The sequence below is a fragment of the Danio rerio genome, chromosome 16 (assembly GCF_052040795.2).
Source record: "Danio rerio strain M-AB ecotype USA chromosome 16, GRCz13ab, whole genome shotgun sequence".
In the NCBI taxonomy this organism is placed as follows: domain Eukaryota; kingdom Metazoa; phylum Chordata; class Actinopteri; order Cypriniformes; family Danionidae; genus Danio; species Danio rerio.
In genome coordinates this window covers 1,892,501-1,913,570 of record NC_141036.1, presented here as the reverse complement: position 1 = coordinate 1,913,570, position 21,070 = coordinate 1,892,501, and the positions used below count along the sequence as shown (strand labels likewise).

At 34.2% G+C, this 21,070-nt stretch overlaps 1 protein-coding gene and 1 long non-coding RNA gene across 3 annotated transcripts in view; one reads left to right on the top strand and one right to left on the bottom strand.

Annotated features, from left to right (window-relative positions):
* Window positions 1–1,339: 1,339 nt before the first annotated feature.
* On the bottom strand, window positions 1,340–1,806 carry LOC110437960 (uncharacterized). Its single transcript, XR_015510772.1, has 2 exons — window positions 1,689–1,806; window positions 1,340–1,618 (listed from the first exon to the last, which is right to left on the bottom strand). It is a non-coding gene; the product is annotated as an uncharacterized LOC110437960 (long non-coding RNA).
* Window positions 1,807–1,941: 135 nt separating this feature from the next.
* Window positions 1,942–21,070, top strand: part of ascc3 (activating signal cointegrator 1 complex subunit 3) — a 263,272-nt gene continuing 244,143 nt past the window's right edge. The window contains exons 1-4 of one of the 2 annotated variants that reach the window (XM_087286373.1): window positions 1,942–1,978; window positions 4,696–4,820; window positions 8,731–8,881; window positions 14,516–15,087. In XM_087286373.1, the coding sequence (XP_087142499.1) occupies window positions 4,731–4,820; window positions 8,731–8,881; window positions 14,516–15,087 (813 nt within the window). In that variant the 5' untranslated portion in view covers window positions 1,942–1,978; window positions 4,696–4,730. Of the gene's footprint in view, window positions 2,043–4,695; window positions 4,821–8,730; window positions 8,882–14,515; window positions 15,088–21,070 lie in introns of both variants that reach the window. The other variant, XM_087286372.2, reaches the window with a different exon arrangement.

Below are 21,070 nucleotides of genomic sequence, written 5' to 3'. Positions count from 1 at the left end.
CAGTGGTATGAACCGCCAGCTTGTTCAGCATATTTTTTACACAGTGAATGCCCTTTTAGCTGCAACCCAGTACTGGGAAACAGCCATACACTCTAACATTCTCACACACACACACACACACACACACACACACACTCATACACTACAGCCAATTTAGTACATCAATTCCCCTATAGCGCATGTGTTTGGACTGTGGGGAAAACTGGAGCACCCGTAGGAAACCCACACCAAAACGGGGAGAACATGCAAACTCGACACAGAAATGCCAACTAACCTAGCTGAGGCATCGTGTCGCCCTAACTTAATTCCTTTATGTTAATTCCTTTACATCGATTGTATGAAACCCAGCAGCTTTTACAGTGAATAACAGGAGTACACTGCCATTAATTGGCTGCAGGTAAAATAGCACAGTTGTGGGTGGCTGATCATCTACACAAACAGAACTCTTGTGGATAACCTGTGACTTTTGAGCTTTTTTGAGTGCTAAATAACTGCTGGGCTGTGTTACTACAGATCTGGATGGGGATTTATTTAACGCTGCACTAAAATGACTTTGCCCGTGGTTAAGTCAGGGTGCATCCTATACACTGTTTAAACCAGGTTAGTGTTACGCACTGCTGTATCCACAATGACACCATTCAGAGCGGGTCTTCGGAGATACGAACCTCTTTGAACAGCCTTGCCTTGGGCATTTCAGTGGCGCATTCATGGAAATATAGAGCTTAATTTCATAAAAAGCAAAACCTGACATTGTTTTCGACGATGCTTTAGACGTGTAAAGTCCAGTGAGGATGTAACACAGTGTAAAGGCTATTTAATTAATTTGTTTATTTGTTTGAAAGAGGACCTATTATGCATAAATCCCTTTTAAAAGGGGTTGTGTGACAACAGTGTGTGAATATAGCCAGGATATTCTAAAATACATGATAAAACATAAATAAATATAGGAATAAAAAATAGATAAAACATAAACAAATATAGGAATAAACAAATAAACAGATAAAACATAAATAAATATAGGAATATATAAATAAATAAAACATAAATAAATATAAGAATAGATAAATATATAAAACATAAATAAATATAGGAATAAAAATAGAAAAAACATAAATAAATATAGGAATAAACAAATAAATAGATAAAACATAAATAAATATAGGATTATAAAAATAAATAAATAAATAAATAAAACATAAATAAATATACAAATATATAAATAAATAGATAAAACATAAATAAATATAGGAATATATAAATAAATATAGGAATAAATAAATAAAACATAAATAAATGAATGAATAAATAAATAGAAGGAAACGGTTAATATCCATGAGGCTTTCTTAAGCACAAATTTATTAGAATTAATACTTGATTTTATATCTTGGTTTAAGATTATAAATCAGCTTTAAATATGATAACATGGCTAAAAATATAGCTGATTTTACTAAATGTTTCCATGTTTTGTGGGGACTGTCCATCAATATAATTTTTGTACTTTATAAACTCCATATTACTGTATATCCCCTACACCAGGGGTGTCCTGGAGGGCCGGTGTCCAGCACAGTTTAGCTCCAACTTGATTCAACACATCTGCCAGGAAGTTTCTAGTTACACTCTACAAAAATACAGAAACATTTAGCATTTTTACATAAAATATGAAAGGAAATCAAACAAAATATACTTACTACATTTATGTGGACATTTTGCACATTCATAACGCGCTAAACAACGCTATAACAGTAAAAGTCATGTAGGCTATATTGAATATGTAACTTCTGAGTCAGTCAGCACTAACATCAGTCTGTTTACAATCGATTACTGCTGCCTTTCTACTTCCGCGTATGTCCTTATGCCGGATATTGTAGTCCTTTGACTACTTATTCCCATTAAAGGCAAGCGCGAAGCAACCTTACAAAACTACAATTCCCATAATGCAGCACACATGGAACTTGCCGCATGTACTCCGGCTGACAAGGTACAGACGGGTCCAGCCAAGAGAGACCACTATCCCTGATTCTCTTCAATTTATTCTATTAGTGGTCAGTCACTGTTCCTATTTATATATACTTTATCAATACTCTGAAGTAACGTTAAAGAGACTTTTAAATACACTGTTATGTACACGAATAAGAGACGTTAGCTGTGCTAGAAGAGTTGCTGTCGTTTCTGTTCAGAACTTACAAAAAACAACAACACGTAATATTATTTAACAACTTATATAGACTCTAAACGTGTAAATAAGTAATGTTTAAGTACAGTTTATGAAATGTGATGTCACTATTAGATAAACAAACAAGCACTGATGGGTAATATTGTGGCTTAGCTATTAATATATAATTGATTAGCGTCGTAACATGATTGACGTTGGTTTAGTATGAAGAAGTCGAGTTTGTAGTGTATGGCAGTTTTGTTTACTATTTTAGATAAGATTGGGAAGCTAAAAAGGAAACATAAGTATTAGTTATTTTAAAGATAAAGCAGGACGTGTCACAAATAAAGCTGCTTAGGTTTTAAGTAATAAACCAATAGAGGTAAAGTTGGTTTTATATTCACACATTGGTTTATTTAGTCTCTATATTGTTTACTATGTTACTTTGAATTTTCGATCAGAATTAACATGCAGGTATGCCTTTTAAACAACATTAACACTATGTAATTCACTGTGAACAATGCTGTACTTTGGTAGTCATTGGCTGCTAATATGATTTCCCTATTTACAATTTTCAAAGAATACTTTTCTGAAATTATGAAGGAGAAAGTCCTGAATATCCAAATATAAAACCAACTTTACCTCTATAAACAATAGACATACACAAATATAGATAATGTATTGTGAACATATTTTTAAAATCTTAATCTCAAGGGTATATTGGGCTAAAGTTGATTTCTTTAATTCACACATTCAGACTTTCCCCAAGAAATATTGTTTGCAAATTGTATAGAGTGAAACCATATTATCAGCCAATGATCAAAGTACAGGGGACATTTTACCAGAAACATACATTTTCACTTATAATAAATCTGACCGTTAAGCTTGTCACAAAAATTATACAAAAACAAGCATGAAGTCATTCAATTCAAGGAGAGAGTGCATCTATGATCACTGTCAGCTTCTCCTCCATCAAATGGTGTCACTGCCGAGTCATAGCCTTAAAGGTGTATTGCACACATTGTATGTTAAAGTTAATGCAAATGTGACAGGGTATTTATTTATTTTGTATATTTTTTGTATCTATTTGCACAATTTATTTATAATTTCATGTTTTTAATCAATTGGTGTGAATGATAACAACTTAAACTAGCTATTTCTGAAGTGTTTTTCTTCTAAATAACAGTTTTTAGCAGAACAAAACTATTAAAGCTGTAGGTTTAATTGGGCTGAGGACAAGGAGAATAGATAGAGGTAAAGTTAGTTTTATATTCGCACATTGGTTCATTTAGCAGTCTCTATATTGTTTACCATGTTACATTGAATATTCGATCAGAATAACCACGCAAGTATGAGTTTTATACAACATTAACACTATGTAATTGACTGTGAACAATGTTGTACTTTGATGGTTATTTGCTGCTAATATGATTTCCTTATTTCTTATTTTCAAAGAATACTTTTCTGAAATTATATTATTAAGCAGAATGTCTAAATATCCAAATATAAAATCAACTTTACCTCTATAAACAATAGACATGCACAAATATAGATAATGTATTGTGAATATATTTTTAAATCTTAATCTCTAGGGTATATTGGGCTAAAGTTGATTTCTTTTTAATTCACACATTCAGACTTTCCCTTAAAAATGTTGTTTGCAAATTTTCACGTATAATAAATCTGACCTTTAAGCTTGTCAAAAGATTATACAAAAACAAGCATGAAGTCATTCAATTCAAGGAGAGAGTGCATCTATAATCACGGTCAGCTTCTCCTACATCAAATGGTGTCACTTGCGAGTCATACCCTTAAAGGTGTATTGCACACATTGTATGTTAAAGTTAATGCAAATGTGACAGGATATTTATTTATGTTGTATATATTTAGTATTTATTTGTCACTTCCGAGTCATAGCCTTAAAGGTGTATCATGCTTACATTTACATTTAGTCATAGCAGATGCTTTTATCCATGTGAACTTTGAATTGGAACTGTACTTTGGCGATGGTTAATGACGTTTCACGAGCATACAAGAACGCAAAGACAAGAACGCATACTGAGAAACAGCCTAGGTCTGTCTGAGTTATCGGGCGGGGCTAACACACTTAACCACGCCCCCTCCAGCTGTCAGTTTTGATAACAAGCAGAAATGATGAGCAGGAGGAGTCTGTTAGGTTGTAATGCTTCTCCTCAAACTGACTTTACTACATCCAATCAGCTCGCAGTAGAAAAAAAACAAGCCACACCCACTGTTTTCTGATTTAATACTCCATTTCTCTAGGAACTTTGTCACAATACAGAAAATAAAAATGGTTGGAGCTTCTAGTTTTTGCAGATTTTAATCCAGAATGAATTTAAAATTGATCCCGTGTTTAATACTTTGAAAGAAAGCATCTTATTTTTAACTCTCTCATCTCTTGTTAGTTTGTGTGTGTAATCAGAATGAATGGATGTGATCTATACTGTCTGCCCCATTACAGTCACATAAAAAAGGAACTGTGTACAGTATTTTCACATCCATCATGTTTCCCGCATGAACAGGTCCTGCTCACAGACGGCCTTCGCTGTGTCTGATCATGTCTCCTCCTCGGCTCACTGGAGCCCTGCGCTCCTTCTCTAACGTCAGCAAACAGGATGATTTAACGCAGGACATTTATGATCTGAAGGTAAGACTACATCAATACAGCTGGAAGTCAAAATTATTAGACCTCCTGTGAAATTTTATTTCCCAAATGATGTTTAACAAAGGAATTTTTCACAGTATTTCCTCTAATATTTTTGTCTTCTGCAGGAAGCCTTACTTGTTTTATTTCAGCTAGAATAAAAGCAGTTCTTAATTGTTTTAAAACCATTTAAGGGTAAATTTAATTAGCCCCCTTAAGCAATATTTGTTTTGCATTGTCTGCAGAACAAACCACTGTTATAGAATGGCCTGTCTAATTACCCGAACTCAACTTTATTAAGCTAGTTAAGCCTTTACATATCACTTTAAGCTGAATAGAAGTATCTTGAAGAATATCTAGTCTAATATTATTTACTGTCATCATGGCAAAGATAAAAGAAATCAGTTCAAAATATGCTCGCTGTTTTTTTATCTGTTGGCTGTGGAAGATCCACATTATTCCAACCCTGATTTTATACTCACAAATAATTTATACTTTATATTTCAAGCCTGAAAAATTATTTATTTTTTATTTAAATCCTTTTCATAAAGTGTATTTGATGTGGACATTAAAATTATTATTTTTTCCCTTTATTAATCGATGCCTTATCTTTGAGCCTATTGTATTTGCAGGATGTTTGCTTTTTTCAAGCAAATTCTTAAGTCCTATCTTTATTTACTGGCGTATATTTAGCATAACATGCGCACACATTTGCTGGAAGTGCAAATAATGAATGGAGTCTGAATGCAGTTTTGAAGAAAGCAAAGGAGTTTTGAATTATATTAATTTTATTGTCAATCAAACCTGTTCCTGGCATGGCAGAATAATTGTACATGCTCTAAGTGCTCTTATTTTGAACATTTTAAGGGCGGGGAAGTTCTTTAATGGCTTGGAAATTCATCATAATTAATGACCTTTAATTTAGCGTTGTTGTTTCTAATAACTAAAGAGGTTTGAGATTCAATCAGAGCCCTTATACTAAATAGTAACTTTGAGGCGCAGATCTGTAGTCAACTAATGTTGAAACTTGAGGACGGAAATGGCTTGGGTCGGTGTTTATCTGTGCATTATTTTCATGAAACATTAACTATTCAGTTTGAATATGCTTTTAAAAAAGTAAGTTATTCCTGAGAATTTTTAGCATTATTACTTTGGTTGTCAGTATCACATCAGTTGAAATGTGTTCATTCATTTAAACAACATATTGTGTTCTGTTACTTTTCAGAAGACATTCCTAGGTTGATTATATCTGCCTAAAATAATAACTTTTTATTTTCTGTCGCTTCGTCGTAAGAAATGTGTCTTGAATCTAAGGTCGTTTTTGAGTGAGATGCTAATGGTCTAATCCGATTCAATGAACTATGCTAAGCTAAGCTAAAATGCTTCGGTCAGACTCAGAAATCAGCTGAAAGGATCAAAAATGGTAAAACTCAAGGGAAGTTGTAACGTTATCATATTTGTTTCTTTAAGAGTGTTTTGGAATCTAATCGTTAAATAGTTTTAGTAGGCGTAACATGTGAAAACAGCAATGTATTTATTTATTTAATTAATTAAATATTTTATTTACAATTAATTTTTTTGTTTGTTTCTTTGTTTATTTATGTATTTAGTTAATTACTTAAATATTTATTTTTTTGTTTGTTTGTTAGTTTGTTTATTCATTTAATTTATTTATTTATGTATTTGATTAATTAATTAATTTATTTATTTATTTGTTTATTTATTTATGTATTTATGCATTTATTTAATTAATTAAATATTTAATAAATGTTTTTATATGTTTGTTTGTTTGTTTGTTTATTTAATTAATTAATTAATAGATTTATTTATTTATTTATAGGATGAAAGTCAATAACAATACTTTTAGATATTCTTCAATTAAAAAATTATAGATCACAATTGTGATCAGTGACCATAGTCCTTCAGAAAATTCTACATTAACCCTTCATAGGACACTCATTTAAATATGTTTATTTAAATTGAAAAAATCTTATTGTATAGACTACAAAACATTTCTGATGTAAAAAAAAAAAATATATATATATATATATGAGCAGTTCCAGCGTTCTGGATGTGACATTTGCAGTAAAAACTCAAAACAAAAATGCACATAGAAAGTAACACTGTATTGAAACATCTGTTTATATTTTACAGAACAACTGACCACAAGGTTATAGAAGCAGAAAATATCCATCTAAACATGTTTTGTACTTTAAATGATAAAAATAAAGATGCGTTATAAATGTGACCAAAAAAGTCTGCAAGTTTAGAGCATACAGCATGCTTTGTGTGCTCATTTTTGAGCAAAATGCTAATGTTCTTATCCGATTCAATGAACTATGCTAAGCTAAGCTAAAATGCTCCCGTCAGACTCGGAGATCAGCTGAATGGATCTAATCATTAAATAGTATTAGTCGGCGTAACATGTATAAACAGCAATGTATTTGTTTACTGATGTATTTATTTATTTAATTAAATATTTTATTTATTATTTTATATATGTATGTATTTATTTGTTTGTTTATTTATTTATTTATTTCAATATTTAATTTATTATTTTATTTATTTATTTGTTTGTTTGTTAGTTTATTTATTAATTAATTGTTTTATGTATTTAATTTATTAATTAATTTATTAAATTATTACATTCATTAATTAATTAATTTATTTATTTAAGTTGAAAGTCAATAACAATACTTTAAGATATTCTTCAATTAAAAATTATAGATCACAATTGTCATCAGTGACCATAGTCCAGAGATCAACTGAATGGATCAAAAATTTTAAAACTCAAGGGAAGTTGTAACGTTATCATATTTGTTCCTTTAAGAGTGTCTTGGAATCTAATCATTGAATAGTTTCAGTAGGCGTAACATGTATAAACAGCAATGTGTCTTAGGTGACCAGTGGTAATTGGATTAAATTATCTTAAATTAAGTCAAGGCATTAGAGACTTGGATGTAATAAAAATTGCAAAAAACAATAAACAGTTATCTTTTTATAACATCTTAGCCTCATTACTTTGTGATGTACATAATTTAGCACAAGCAACTTTTAAAGTGTATTTTGTAAGGCCATTACCTGTAGACATTTCTAAGGATGGGTCGAAATTTAACCAGCGGATTAGCTGTGATATATGGATTAAAGTGGATTTAGGGCCTCAGATGTATCTGCAAAGTGCTCTTTTATGCTGATAATATCAGACTACAGATTTATATCACTCTAATTAATAGCCAAAACAGCTTTTGTCTCTCTGTAATCTGATGTCCTCTGTCTGTACTTTATTTAATCGTGTTTCCCCGACCTTGAGAGTGTGATTCATAGTGTATTATATGACCGCTTTGTTTCTCTCGCTAACTCTGTCTCAGCTTTACTTTTATTGGGATTTTGTGGAACACCTCAGTGTAGCGTAAATTATCTTCTCTTCTCTAAATTCAGATTTCTTTATCGCCACCGCTGCTGCAGCTTTTGGACAGAGAGCATAAGGTTCAGGTTTTTCCAAACACCCACTTATAATGAGAGTTTAAGAGGGCACTGAGTTGCTGATACAGTGGCGTGGTGTTAATTTACTTACCGGCCTGGTGGCATGACCTATTGAGCACACATCACAAACTGAGGCGCTTTTTTAAATAACCTTGTTACTGTACCTTCCATCTGTATGCGGTGGAATATGTTTCATTAATATTTCACAATAGTGATTTTGGTTTTAGAGTTAGTAGAGTCTCATGGGAGTTCCTAGTCAAATAATTTAATCTCAGATTGTAATCATTGTTCTTCCCATGTGTTTCTTGATATTGTATGTTTGTGTGTTGTAGCAGGGTTTAATACAGTATTATGACTTATTCCTGATTGCACTGCCTTATTAAAGAAATAAACAAAATATATACAGTGTATTTTGCAACTCTTTTTGCAGACCAAACGCTTAAAACGACAGGAAATATTTGCCCGTGATGGTCTGACATGGCAGAAGATAGTTCAGTTCTTCACCCAACATCTACAGAAGAAAGATCAGCCGGTGGCCACTCAGGAGCTCAAGAACATCCTCCAAGCAGCCAAACAGATCGGTGGGTAATTCACATCCAAGGTGTGATTTAAAAGCAATTACAGTCCAAACAGGAATATGCATTTTACAAGCTGATATATCCAGTGTGGACTGCTTTATCTACATTTCTGAGGTGACAAACCAGTTGATAATGGCTTGATATAGTTTAACTGTTGGTTGCTGATAGACCTGTCACGATAAATCATTTTTGTTATCATAGAAATTATTGCACCTTAGAAAACCTGTAAAACCAAAGACATGGACAACAGTCAATAAATTAGGCTGAAACCTTAAGATTAATGAACAGATCTACTACTCTTTCTTCTTGCTGTTTATGTTCAGTTGAGACATAAGCAGCTGCATTTGCTTTTGTGTTATTATTTATAATCGTGATAAATATTGTGACATTCTCAGGGCTCGAAATTGCTGATCATGATTTGGAGGATCGATAGATCTGTCCTTCACAACACACGCAGCGATCTCAGATCAGTTTATCCAGACATTCTAATATGATTCGCGAACTTGTTTGAAGAACCAAATTAGCGAGAGATCAGTTATCAAGATTAAAAGATCCAGGATCTGCCAAATCATCTTAGATCATTTAAGCAAAGTACCAGGAACGGACCCCAGTTTTGGTGACACCATCAAATTAAGTTCTCAAAAAATAATTTGATATGCATAGAAAGTGTCTAGTTTATTGTTTAACATCACACAGTTAAAATTAAATGTCACAATATTAGTTGAGCAATATTTTACAGCTTATCACAGGGCTATCTAAATTCGGTCCTAGAGGCTGTTTAACCTCAGCTTGCCTAAACACAGCTGTCTGGACATTTTTTAGTTTGTCAGAAGTTTGATTATCTAGTTCAGGTGTTTATTTAACAGCATATAAGATATATTTATGTAAAAACTAAACTACGCATTGATTTTGACCTGTACTTTTTAAATATTTGTATGATACATGTGTACATTTCTATATTGCGTGAACAAAAACTACTTACAGACAATCAGTGATAGAGCACAAACACATCATATATATTTTTATATCCAGTATTTTTGGTTTCAAATTACAAATACCTACTCATCAAACACATTTAATCAAAGTGCAAAATACTATAAATATATTTAGTAAAAATAAAAATAAAACGTGTACATCAGACTAGTCTAGCGAAGTACATTTACTCTTGTTTGTGTGATTAACTAAAGACAACAGTCAGTCAATTAGGTTGAGACTTTAAGATTAATAATGGATGGATCTACTATGACTACTATTCACTGAAGACATAAACAACTGCACTTACATTTGTGTTGTAATTATTTATAATCATAACGTATATTATGACATTCTGATGATGTTCTTCAATCTTCTTCAATTCTTCAATTGTCGTTAAATAATTAAATAATTATTTAACTACAAGTTATTAGAGAGATTTTAGACTTAATTTAAGTTGTTGTTTCTTTCTCGAAATGCATACTGTATATTAAACACACAGATCTTAAGAATAACACCTGAAATGTCATGTGATATTGAAAACTTTGATCCTTTAATCACCAGTTTTGTTGGATGGTTGCCTTGTTTTTTTCTGCACGTGTTTTCTCTAATAAGACAGATCTATTTTATTGATTTGTTTTTTATAACTGTCTTGAATAAACCTCTTTCTCTGGGTCAGATAATAACATCCAGCTTCTTTTTAGACAGAGCATTTTATTGAGACATGTTATTGTGTTCATAGCCTGGGCTTTGAATTAAGCATGTCTTCATCAAGGTTGTGAAACCTTTTTCTGGGCATACGGGTGTCTATAACAGTTTTAAACTTGTGTTGTTAAACAGCACATGGGACGGAGTTGGTTTTTGTTTTATAAAAGAGTTCATTCTTTCATTTTGCTTCAGCTTAGTCCCTTTATTCATCAGGGGTCTCCACAGTGGAATGAACCACCAACTATTCCAGCATATGTTTTACACAGGGGATGCCTTTTCAGCTGCAACACAGTACTGGAAAAAAACCCTTACACACTCATTCACACACACACACTCATACACTACGGCCAATTTCATCAGTTCATTTATTTTCCTTCGGCTTATTCCCTTTATTTATCTGGGGTCGCCATGGTGGAATTTGCCACCAACTATTCCAGCATATGTTGTACACAGCTGATGCCCTTCCAGCTGCAACCTAGTACTGGGAAACACCCATACATACTCATTCACACACACGCTCATACACTACGGCCAATTTCATTCATTCATTTTCCTTAAGCTTATTCGTCAACACTGTGGAATGAATCGCCAACTAATCCAGCATAGAGGATTCTGCTTTGTCTTAAAGCCTTTTCGATGGGTTATTTTCACTATTTATGTTGGCATAGCAGTGAAAATTGGACAAATGAGCTCATGTATGCGACAAACTAATTTTCCTTCGGCTTATTCCCTTTATTTATCAGGGGTCGGCACAGTGGAATGAACCGCAACCGCCAACTCTTCCAGCATATGTTTTACATAGCGGATGCCCTTTCATCTGCAACCCAGTACTGGGCAACACCCATACACTCTCATATTCACACGCACACACACACACACACACACACTCATACACTCATACACTAGGACCAATTTAGTTGATCAATTCCCTTATAGCGCATGTGTTTGGACTGTGGGGGAAACCGGAGCACCCGGAGAAAACCTACGCCAACACGGAGAGAACATGCAAACTTCTCACAGAAACACCAACAAAAACTCCCTTCACTTGGTTTGCAATTTTTGCATTGCAAAAACACAATCAATGTATTGGGATAACATGAAGGAACCAAGTTATCTTATTAGTTTTTTGCTAATTTAACTGAACATAAAACAATGAAATTGTCCCCAAAAATCTCAAGAATTGTGTTGATTTAGCTCATTTCAAATAAGTAGTTTGAACAAACCGCAAGCGTCTTTTTTTCCTAAGCTTCCTTTTGTAGCTATTCAAATTGGTATTAATGAATGCTTTACCATATGTTTTTAGGTTAAACCTTTTCTCAGGGATCAGTCAGAATAGACTTTATTTTAGATGTGGTTCATTCATGTTGTTGTTTTCTATTGTCTTTGCACAATAGGTCTCCTTTAATTTCCTAAAACAAGGTTAAACAGGGCGTGCATGTGTTTGGATGATATTGGAAGCCAGAACACCCACACAGAAATGGAAAGGACTAGAAAATTTCCTCTTCAATCAGTTTTCGATTGGTTTGGTATTTCTTTCTAATCTATCAGTCCATTTTGCCCTTGTGCACTAGTCATTTTTACACTGTTGCTTCTTTAGCTGCCGCTACATCACCCTCCAGACCTTTTCTTTATAAGGAGGTCCATGAAGTTTTTTGCAGACCACTACTTGTTACATAAAGGACTCAGCTTTCGTCCAGCCTGAAATCTCTACACAAAAATGTTTTGAGCACTGAGCACTAAATGTTCTCATGCCATGACTCAAATACAGTGTTATATATCTGAGTCACACAAGTCTCCTCCGAGCCATTTTGCAAAGCCTCTTCCTGTCTTTCTTCTTTGCGTTCTTGATAGCATCCAGTAAGTGATAGCTTGAATATGGGGCATAACATGCATTAAAGGAATGGCTCACCCAAGATTGAAAAATTTGCATCCGGCATTGCCAGTGTGACAGACTCTTTTTGCATTTGCATTTATTCATTTAGCAGATGCTTTTATCTAAAGCAACTTACAAATGAGGATGAAAGAAACACTTCAAATCACCAGAGAGCAGATTTATGGACTGTAGATGCCATGAAACGTTGCTTTAGTATCTTCCTTCATTCATTCATTTATTCATTCATTCATTCATTCATTCATTCATTCATTCATTCATTTATTCGTATGTTCATTCATTCATTCATTCATTCATTCATTCATTCATTCATTCAGCAATGCATTCATTCATTCATTTGTTCATTCGTTTATTCATTCAGCAATTCATTAATTTAGCAATTCATTCATTCATTTTTCATTAGTTCCTTTGTTCATTCATTCAGTAATTTGTTAATTCATTCAGTAATTTGTTAATTCATTTATTTAATCGCTTGCTCATTTATTCCTTCATTGGTTCCTTTAATTATTCCTTCATTCATTCAGTACTTCATTTAGTAATTTGTTTTATTCATTTGTTCGTTTCTTTATTAATTTGTTCATTTATTTGTTTGTTTGTTTGTTTGTTTGTTTGTTTGTTTGTTTGTTTGTTTGTTCGTTCGTTCGTTCGTTTGTTCGTTCATTCATTCATTCATTCATTTGTTCATTCATTCGTTCATTAGTTCATTCATTCCTTTGTTGGTTCGTTCATTAATTCATTAATTTATTCAGTAATTTGTTCATTCATTTATTCGTTCGTTCGTTTATTTATTTATTTGTTATTTCATTCATTCATTCATTCATTCGTTCGTTCGTTCATTAATTCATTTATTTAGTAATTTGTTCATTCATTCAATAATTCATTCATTCATTCATTTATCAGTCTGTTCGTTCATTCATTCATTCGTTCATTTGTTCATTCGTTCATTCATTCGTTCATTCAGTAATTCATTCATTCATTTTTCATTCGTTCCTTTGTTCATTAATTCAGTAATTTGTTAATTCATTCAGTAATTTGTTAATTCATTTATTTAATCGCTTGCTCATTTATTCCTTCATTCGTTCCTTTGTTTATTCCTTTATTCATTCAGTACTTCATTTAGTAATTTGTTTTATTCATTTGTTTGTTTATTTATTAATTTGTTCATTCATTCGTTTGTTTGTTTGTTTGTTTGTTTGTTCGTTCATTCATTCATTTATTCATTTGTTCATTCATTCATTCATTCCTTTGTTGGTTCGTTCATTAATTAATTAATTCATTCAGTAATTTGTACATTCAATCAGTAATTCGTTTATTCATTTATTCGTTTGTTTGTTTATTTATTCATTTGTTCGTTCATTCATTCTTTCATTTATTTGTTCATTAATTCATTTATTCAGTAATTTGTTCATTCATTCAATAATTCGTTCATTCATTTATCCGTCTGTTCTCTCATTTATTCATTTGTTGGTTCATTCATTTATTCATTCATTCATTCATTCATCTGTTCCTTCATTCGTTCGCTCGTTTGTTCATTAATTAATTAATTAATTCAGTAATTTATTCAGTCATTCAGTAATTCGTTCATTCATTTGTTCATTCATTCATTTAGTAATTTGTTCATTCATTCATTCATTCATTCATTCATTCATTCATTATTTTTCTATCTTTGTAACAGAGTTTTTGAAGGAAAGTGTCTGGTGCATATGGAGAGTAAAGAGTGTGTCTCCTACAGGTGGTTTGTCAAACCCACTCACCTGAGTGAAGCAAGGTTATTATAGCGAAAATTATAGCGATCTAGCGAAAACAAATGAAAAAAAAACAAAAATTAAAATTGAAAATATTTTTCGTTAACTGAAATAAAACTATAAATGAGAGTTTTTAAAAACCTAGAACTAACTGAAACTGTATGGTGTACATACAAAACGAACTAAAATTATTGCCTAAATGTCCTTCGTTCAGCAGCTTAGGGTCTTTAATCTTGATGCCATTGGCCAATATGGCAATAATGGCAATAATTTTAATTAATTATTTTAATAATTGAACATTTGTTTGTTTTCTTTTTGCAGTCGGTACAGATTTCGGACAAGACACCATTGAAAGTGCCGGGGTCTTCTTGTTTAAAACATTCCACAACAAAGACCAAATCGGTCATGAGGAAACCCGGGCCATAAAACACATGTTTGGACCGTTCCCGGCGTCTGCTGCTGAATTGTCCTGTGCAGCGGTGGGCCGTTTAGTGGCTCAGATCGGAGAATCTCAGGTGGAGGCTTTCATACAAACGCAGAGTTCCCTCAAGACGCCGGATCGTGGTTCTGTCTTTGGCCGAAACATTGCTTTCTCATTTGACACCTATGTGCTGGATGCTCAAGATGATTTTCCCTGGTCAGATGGGACTGATATGGAACAGACGGTGGACTTTCACAGCTTTCTCAATAATAATGTTGGTGAGAGAAGAGTTGGAGGTGTTTACTCTGCAGAAGAACTGGAGCAGAGGAACACAGACGGTTCCATTCTGAGACAGGAGGTGGAGAAATACCTGAATGAGGGAAATATGGTGTCTTCCAGTGCCGAGGAGCTCTCCACCTCTCTTTTCGAAATGCTGGCCTCCACAAGAAGCGATGACGAACTACAAAACGAGGTCAGAAATGTTTCTAAATGAATTCATTGCATGAATATACAGTCTTGGAAAGGTGTTTCCATTACGCGTTTTCTCTTATAAGAGAAAAAGTTTATCCTACTTGGTTGTGCGCATAAGTTTTTTATGTGCATTTTCAATATGTATGCACATCCTGCCATTTCCATTATGCATTTTTTATGCTATATTTCAAAATGCACCTAAAAATAGGTGGAGGGGAACACAGCTAGTCACTTAAATCACTTTTTAGCCAGCTGTCCATTCAGAATGTCATGGTAAATAGCTGCCCAGGCATCACAACATTCAGTTCACACGTATGACCAAAAGCACGTCATAAAAAATACAGAAATTACCAGTAATATTACATCAGCTACAGTATCATACTTGTACTCAATTTAAAACAGTATATTAAAATGAAGTAAAACACTAAAGTGCTAATAGGTATTTTTGAGAGAAGGGTGGGCACTTTCAGATTGCTCAAAACACTTTTATAATTACACGATACTGGCAAAGAATGAGGGCGACGCAGTGGCGCAGTAGGTAGTGATGTTGCCTCACAGCAAGAAGGTCACTGGGTCACTGGTTCGAACCTCGGCTCGGCTCACTTGGCGTTTCTGTGTGGAGTTTGCATGTTCTCCCTGCGTTTGCGTGGGTTTCCTCCGGGTGCTCCGGTTTCCCCCACAGTCCAAACACATGCAGTACAGGTAAATTGGGTAGGCTAAATTGTCCGTAGTGTATGAGTGTGTGTATGAATGAGTGTGTTTCCCAGAGATGGGTTGTGGCTGGAAGGGCATCCGCTGCGTAGAAATGTGCTGGATAAGTTGGCGGTTCATTCCGCTGTGGTGACCCCGCATTAATAAAGGGACTAAGCTGACAAGAAAATGAATGAATGAATAATGAATGGGAAAAAAATTTGATATTCTTGTTGAATCTTGCAATAAGTGTATTTCCAATGATATGACTGAAACACAATTTCAGCAGCAGTTCAAAAGATATATGTTTATGTTATGATCCTACTAAAATAAACAGGTAATATATATTTTTCTGAGCTAATTAAATAAAAATGGTATTATTACGATTAAAACTTCTTCGATATTTTATGCAGCTTTAGCTGATACTGTTTTCACAATAACGGTACTTTATTCAATATATTGTGCAGCCTTAGCATTCCATTATCGCAATAATGATACATTTTCAATATATTTTGTAGCCCTAGTATATACTATTATTGCAATAACGATACTTTTTTTAATATGATGATACTTTTTGATATATTGTATAGCATATACTATTATCACAATAGCGATACTTTTTCAATGTATTGTGCAGCACTAGAATATATCCTGATTATTGTATCTATTATCACAGTAACCATACTTTTCGATAAACTGTGCAGTCTTAGCATATATTATTATCACAATAACGATACTTTTTCAATAAATTGTGCAGTCTTAGCATCTACTATTATAACAATAACAATATTTTTTATAAATTTGTGCAGCCCTAGCATATACTATTATCACAATAACGATACTTTTTCCAATATATTGTGCAGTCTTAGCATATATGATTATTACAATAACGATACTTTTTCAATAAATTGTGCAGCGCTAGCATATACTATTATCACAATAACGATACTTTTTTCGATAAATTGTGCAGCACTAGCATATACCATTACAATAACGATACTTGTTTCGATAAATTGTGCAGCACTAGCATATATTATTATCACAATAATGATACTTTTTCCGATATTGTGCAGCCGTAGCATATACGATTATCACAATAACGATACTTTTTCGATAAATTGTGCAGCACTAGCATATACTGTCACAATAATGATACTTTTTCAATAAATTGTGCAGCACTAGCATATACTATTATCACAATAACAATACTTTTTTGATAAATTGTGCAGCGCTAGCATATACTATTATTATAAAAACTGTATTTTTATCGATACATTGTGCAACACTAGCATATACGATTATCACAATAATGATACTTTTTCCAATATATTGTGCAGCCTTAGCATATACGATTATCACAATAACGATACTTTTCCAATATATTGTGCAGCCTCAGCATATACGATTATCACAATAACGATACTTTTTCAATAAATTGTGCAGCACTAGCATATACTATTATCACAATAACGATACTTTTTTGATAAATTGTGCAGCACTAGCATATACTATTATCACAATAACGATACTTTTTTGATAAATTGTGCAGCACTAGCATATACTATTATCACAATAACGATACTTTTTTGATAAATTGTGCAGCGCTAGCATATACTATTATCACAATAACGATTCCTTTTTTGATAAATTGTGCAGCACTAGCATTTACTATCACAATAACAATACTTTTTCGATAAATTGTGCAGCACTAGCATATACTATTATTATAAAAACGGTATTTTTATCGATACATTGTGCAACACTAGCATATACGATTATCACAATAATGATACTTTTTCCAATATATTGTGCAGCCTTAGAATATACGATTATCACAATAACGATACTTTTTCCAATATATTGTGCAGCCTTAGCATATACGATTATCACAATAACGATACTTTTTCCAATATATTGTGCAGCCTCAGCATATACGATTATCACAATAACGATACTTTTTCAATAAATTGTGCAGCACTAGCATATACTATTATCACAATAACGATACTTTTTCCAATATATTGTGCAGCCTTAGAATATATGATTATCACAATAACGATACTTTTTCCAATATATTGTGCAGCCTTAGAATATATGATTATCACAATAACGATACTTTTTCCAATATATTGTGCAGCCTCAGCATATACGATTATCACAATAACGATACTTTTTTAATAAATCGTGTAGCGCTAGCATATACTATTATCACAATAACGATACTTTTTTGATATTTTATGCAGCTCTAGCAGATACTATTATCACAATAATAATACTTTTTTCAATATATTGTGCAGCCCTAGCATATACTACTATCACAGTAACGGGACTTTTTCCAAATATATTGTGCAGCCCTATACACACATGGCCCTAGAGTACCCTCTATTAAATGGCATTACCAAAACATAGGTTCAGAAAGCAGGTAGACTGTGCAGCTTCTGATGTGTAATCTTGCGTGATATGGGTGTTCCTCCTTGCCAACATTGAGCACTGTAGTACCCGAGTTACAACCTGTTCTTATGTTCCTCACGTAGCTGACATTTGGAAGCCAGCTCTCCCACTGACACCTTTAGATGCGGGATGGCCTTTGTGTGCCCGGCTCTCCTCTGTTCTCCGCACGTGTCACTCCAAAGTCAACAACAGCAAAGTTAAAAGGCTGTCCATTCACTGCCATTAAACCTGACAGTGGCCGTGTAAAGAGCAGCTTTTAATATTACACATTTGCACTTCATAAATCATGACATTTGCTGCAGAGACATATATATTTACAGCAGTAAAAAAGCAGGAGAGATTAGACGATTAAGCTCATTTAAAGGCAATTTCGAATAGCTTTTCCTGGAGAAAATTGCACACTGATGCATGCTTAAAGTAACAGCCGAGCTTAAATTGTATATTGGGTGCCTGCTCATTTTAGGATGATTTGCAGATGGTTTGCGGTAGTGCATATTAAGCGTATATGTATACATGTATTTCAGTGTAATTGGTTCAGTTCAATTTCAGAATAAACATGTACTGATAATTTACTACTTAGTCCCTTTATCAATCTGGGGTCATCCCAGCGGAATGAACCACCAACTTACTCAGCATATGTTTTTTGTAGCGGATGCCCTTCCAGCTGCAACCCATCTCTGGGAAACATACATACACCCTCATACACTACGGACAACTTAGCCTACCCAATTCACCTGTACCGCATGTCTTTGGACTGTTGGTGAAACCGGAGCACCCGGAGGAAACCCACGCGAATGCAGGGAGAACATGCAAACTCCACACAGAAACGCTAACTGAGCCGAGGCTCGAACCAGTGACCTTCAAGCTGTGAGGCGACAGCACTACCTACTGCGCCACTGCATCGCCCTCAGGATTGATCTTATTATAGGTTATTATACACTGTGAAAAATACTGGGTTCCACACAATCTGTTTGTGTTGGGACAACATGAAGGAATTAAGTTAACTTATTAGTTTTTGCAATTTTTAATGGATTGAACAATAAATTCTCCTAAGAAAACCTCAAGAATTCTGTTGTTTCAGCTCATTTTAAATACGTAGATTAAACAAACAGCAAATACATTTTTTACAGTGCAGTTTAACATTTTATTAAATACACTTTTATTTTGGTACTATTTTTAAATTTGCTGTAAAATCAAGTTAGTTTTAGTTCGTTTCATTTGTTAGTTTTAGAGTGCTTTCACACCTACACTTTTGTTTGGGAGCCTGTCTCATTTGCCCAGTTAGCGTGGTTCGTTTGACATATGTGAAACCGCCAATCGCTCTAGGATCCACGCCAAATCAATCACTCCGAGATCACTTGAATGAGGTCGTCTCGGCTCGATTGAAACGAACTCTGGAGCAGATCGATTGCATCCGAGCACGGGTGTATCACTGTGTTTTATGGATATGTAATAGGCATACGGCTATATGAAGAGAGAATTATGAGTAGGGCGGGAAGTTTCGTGAGTCTCCGGATGCCTGCAAACGAATGATAATCTCCCGTTAATCTCGCGTCTCCCTCCTGGTCCTCAAATACGTCGCGCACCCTTCTCACCTCTCCCCACCGCATCTCTCCTCACTCTTCAGACACGTTGCACGCACCTTGTCAAACACCACCAAACCACCACCTCTCCTGACAGCTGAGCGGGACTCTGCAAAATAAACCCTGACACTCTGACCAATGTGAGGAGAGTTTACTCACACGTGACTTGTTTTAGCTCTTTTGGTCCGATTAGAAACTTTGCAGTGTGAAAGCGAACCGCACCGAGAGCAAAGAGCAACAATGTAGCGTTTGTAATCTCTGTTATAGAACAACTGAATCGATTCACAGGTGTGAAAGCAGCCTTAGTTTAGTTTTTATTTTGTCAACACATTTCGATTGATTTTGTTTAGATTTACTTTGTTTCACATGGACAAGATTGTTTTAGGTTTGTACCTCTATGATGACGCTGTTCTATACACAATTTATTGAATCCGTTTTGTCGTTCTGTATTATAGCTTGGTACGGTAATCTGAGTGTGTCAAATAAGAACAGGTGGAGTAGCCTGGTGAAGGTGGCAGGCAACTGGTCCAATAGTAATTTATCATGACTGTGTTTTGAAGAGAGCTCAGGGTATCCTATGCACTCCGGATCACCCGTTGTACTCTGTGTTTCAGCTGCTGCCATCAGGATGTCGTTTTAGAGTTCCTATTTGCAGGAAACATATATTTAGAAATTCTTTTATAATATTGGCCATTAGGTCATTAAGACCCAATCCCAATTCTACCCCTTAGCCCTTGCCCTTATTTTAACGTTTTGCGCTTTCACACCAAGGGGTAAGGGCGTCCTTATTCTCTTAAGCTTGAAGGCGTAGGGCTAAGGGGAAGGGGTGAATAGTCTTTCGAAGATTTTTCAGGACCACACTTGAAACCAAGGGGTAAGAAAATTTCCCAGAATGCACCAGCCACAACGGCAGAATCACTGCACCCGGAAGGAGATCCATTACGAATTTTTATTACTAACAAACACGTTTCAATATATTGATAAGGGTAACGCCCCATTCACACGGGGCTTCAGTGTCAACGCTTGACTGAAGGCGTGTCTGAAGTTGGGGCTGAAGCAATCGTCATTGAATCGTCAGCCAATGGAATTCAGTTAGCAATAGGCCACTGTCTAGCTGGTGTATTTGCATACAGCGATCTGATTGGCTGACGCTCCCGTCTGCGCTTGAAAAGTTGAGCTTGTCCCAACTTCTGCAGCGAGCAACGCCTCTGAAGCGGCGCCGACGGATCCACAATGCAGTTCGTCAACGCCTGACGTCAC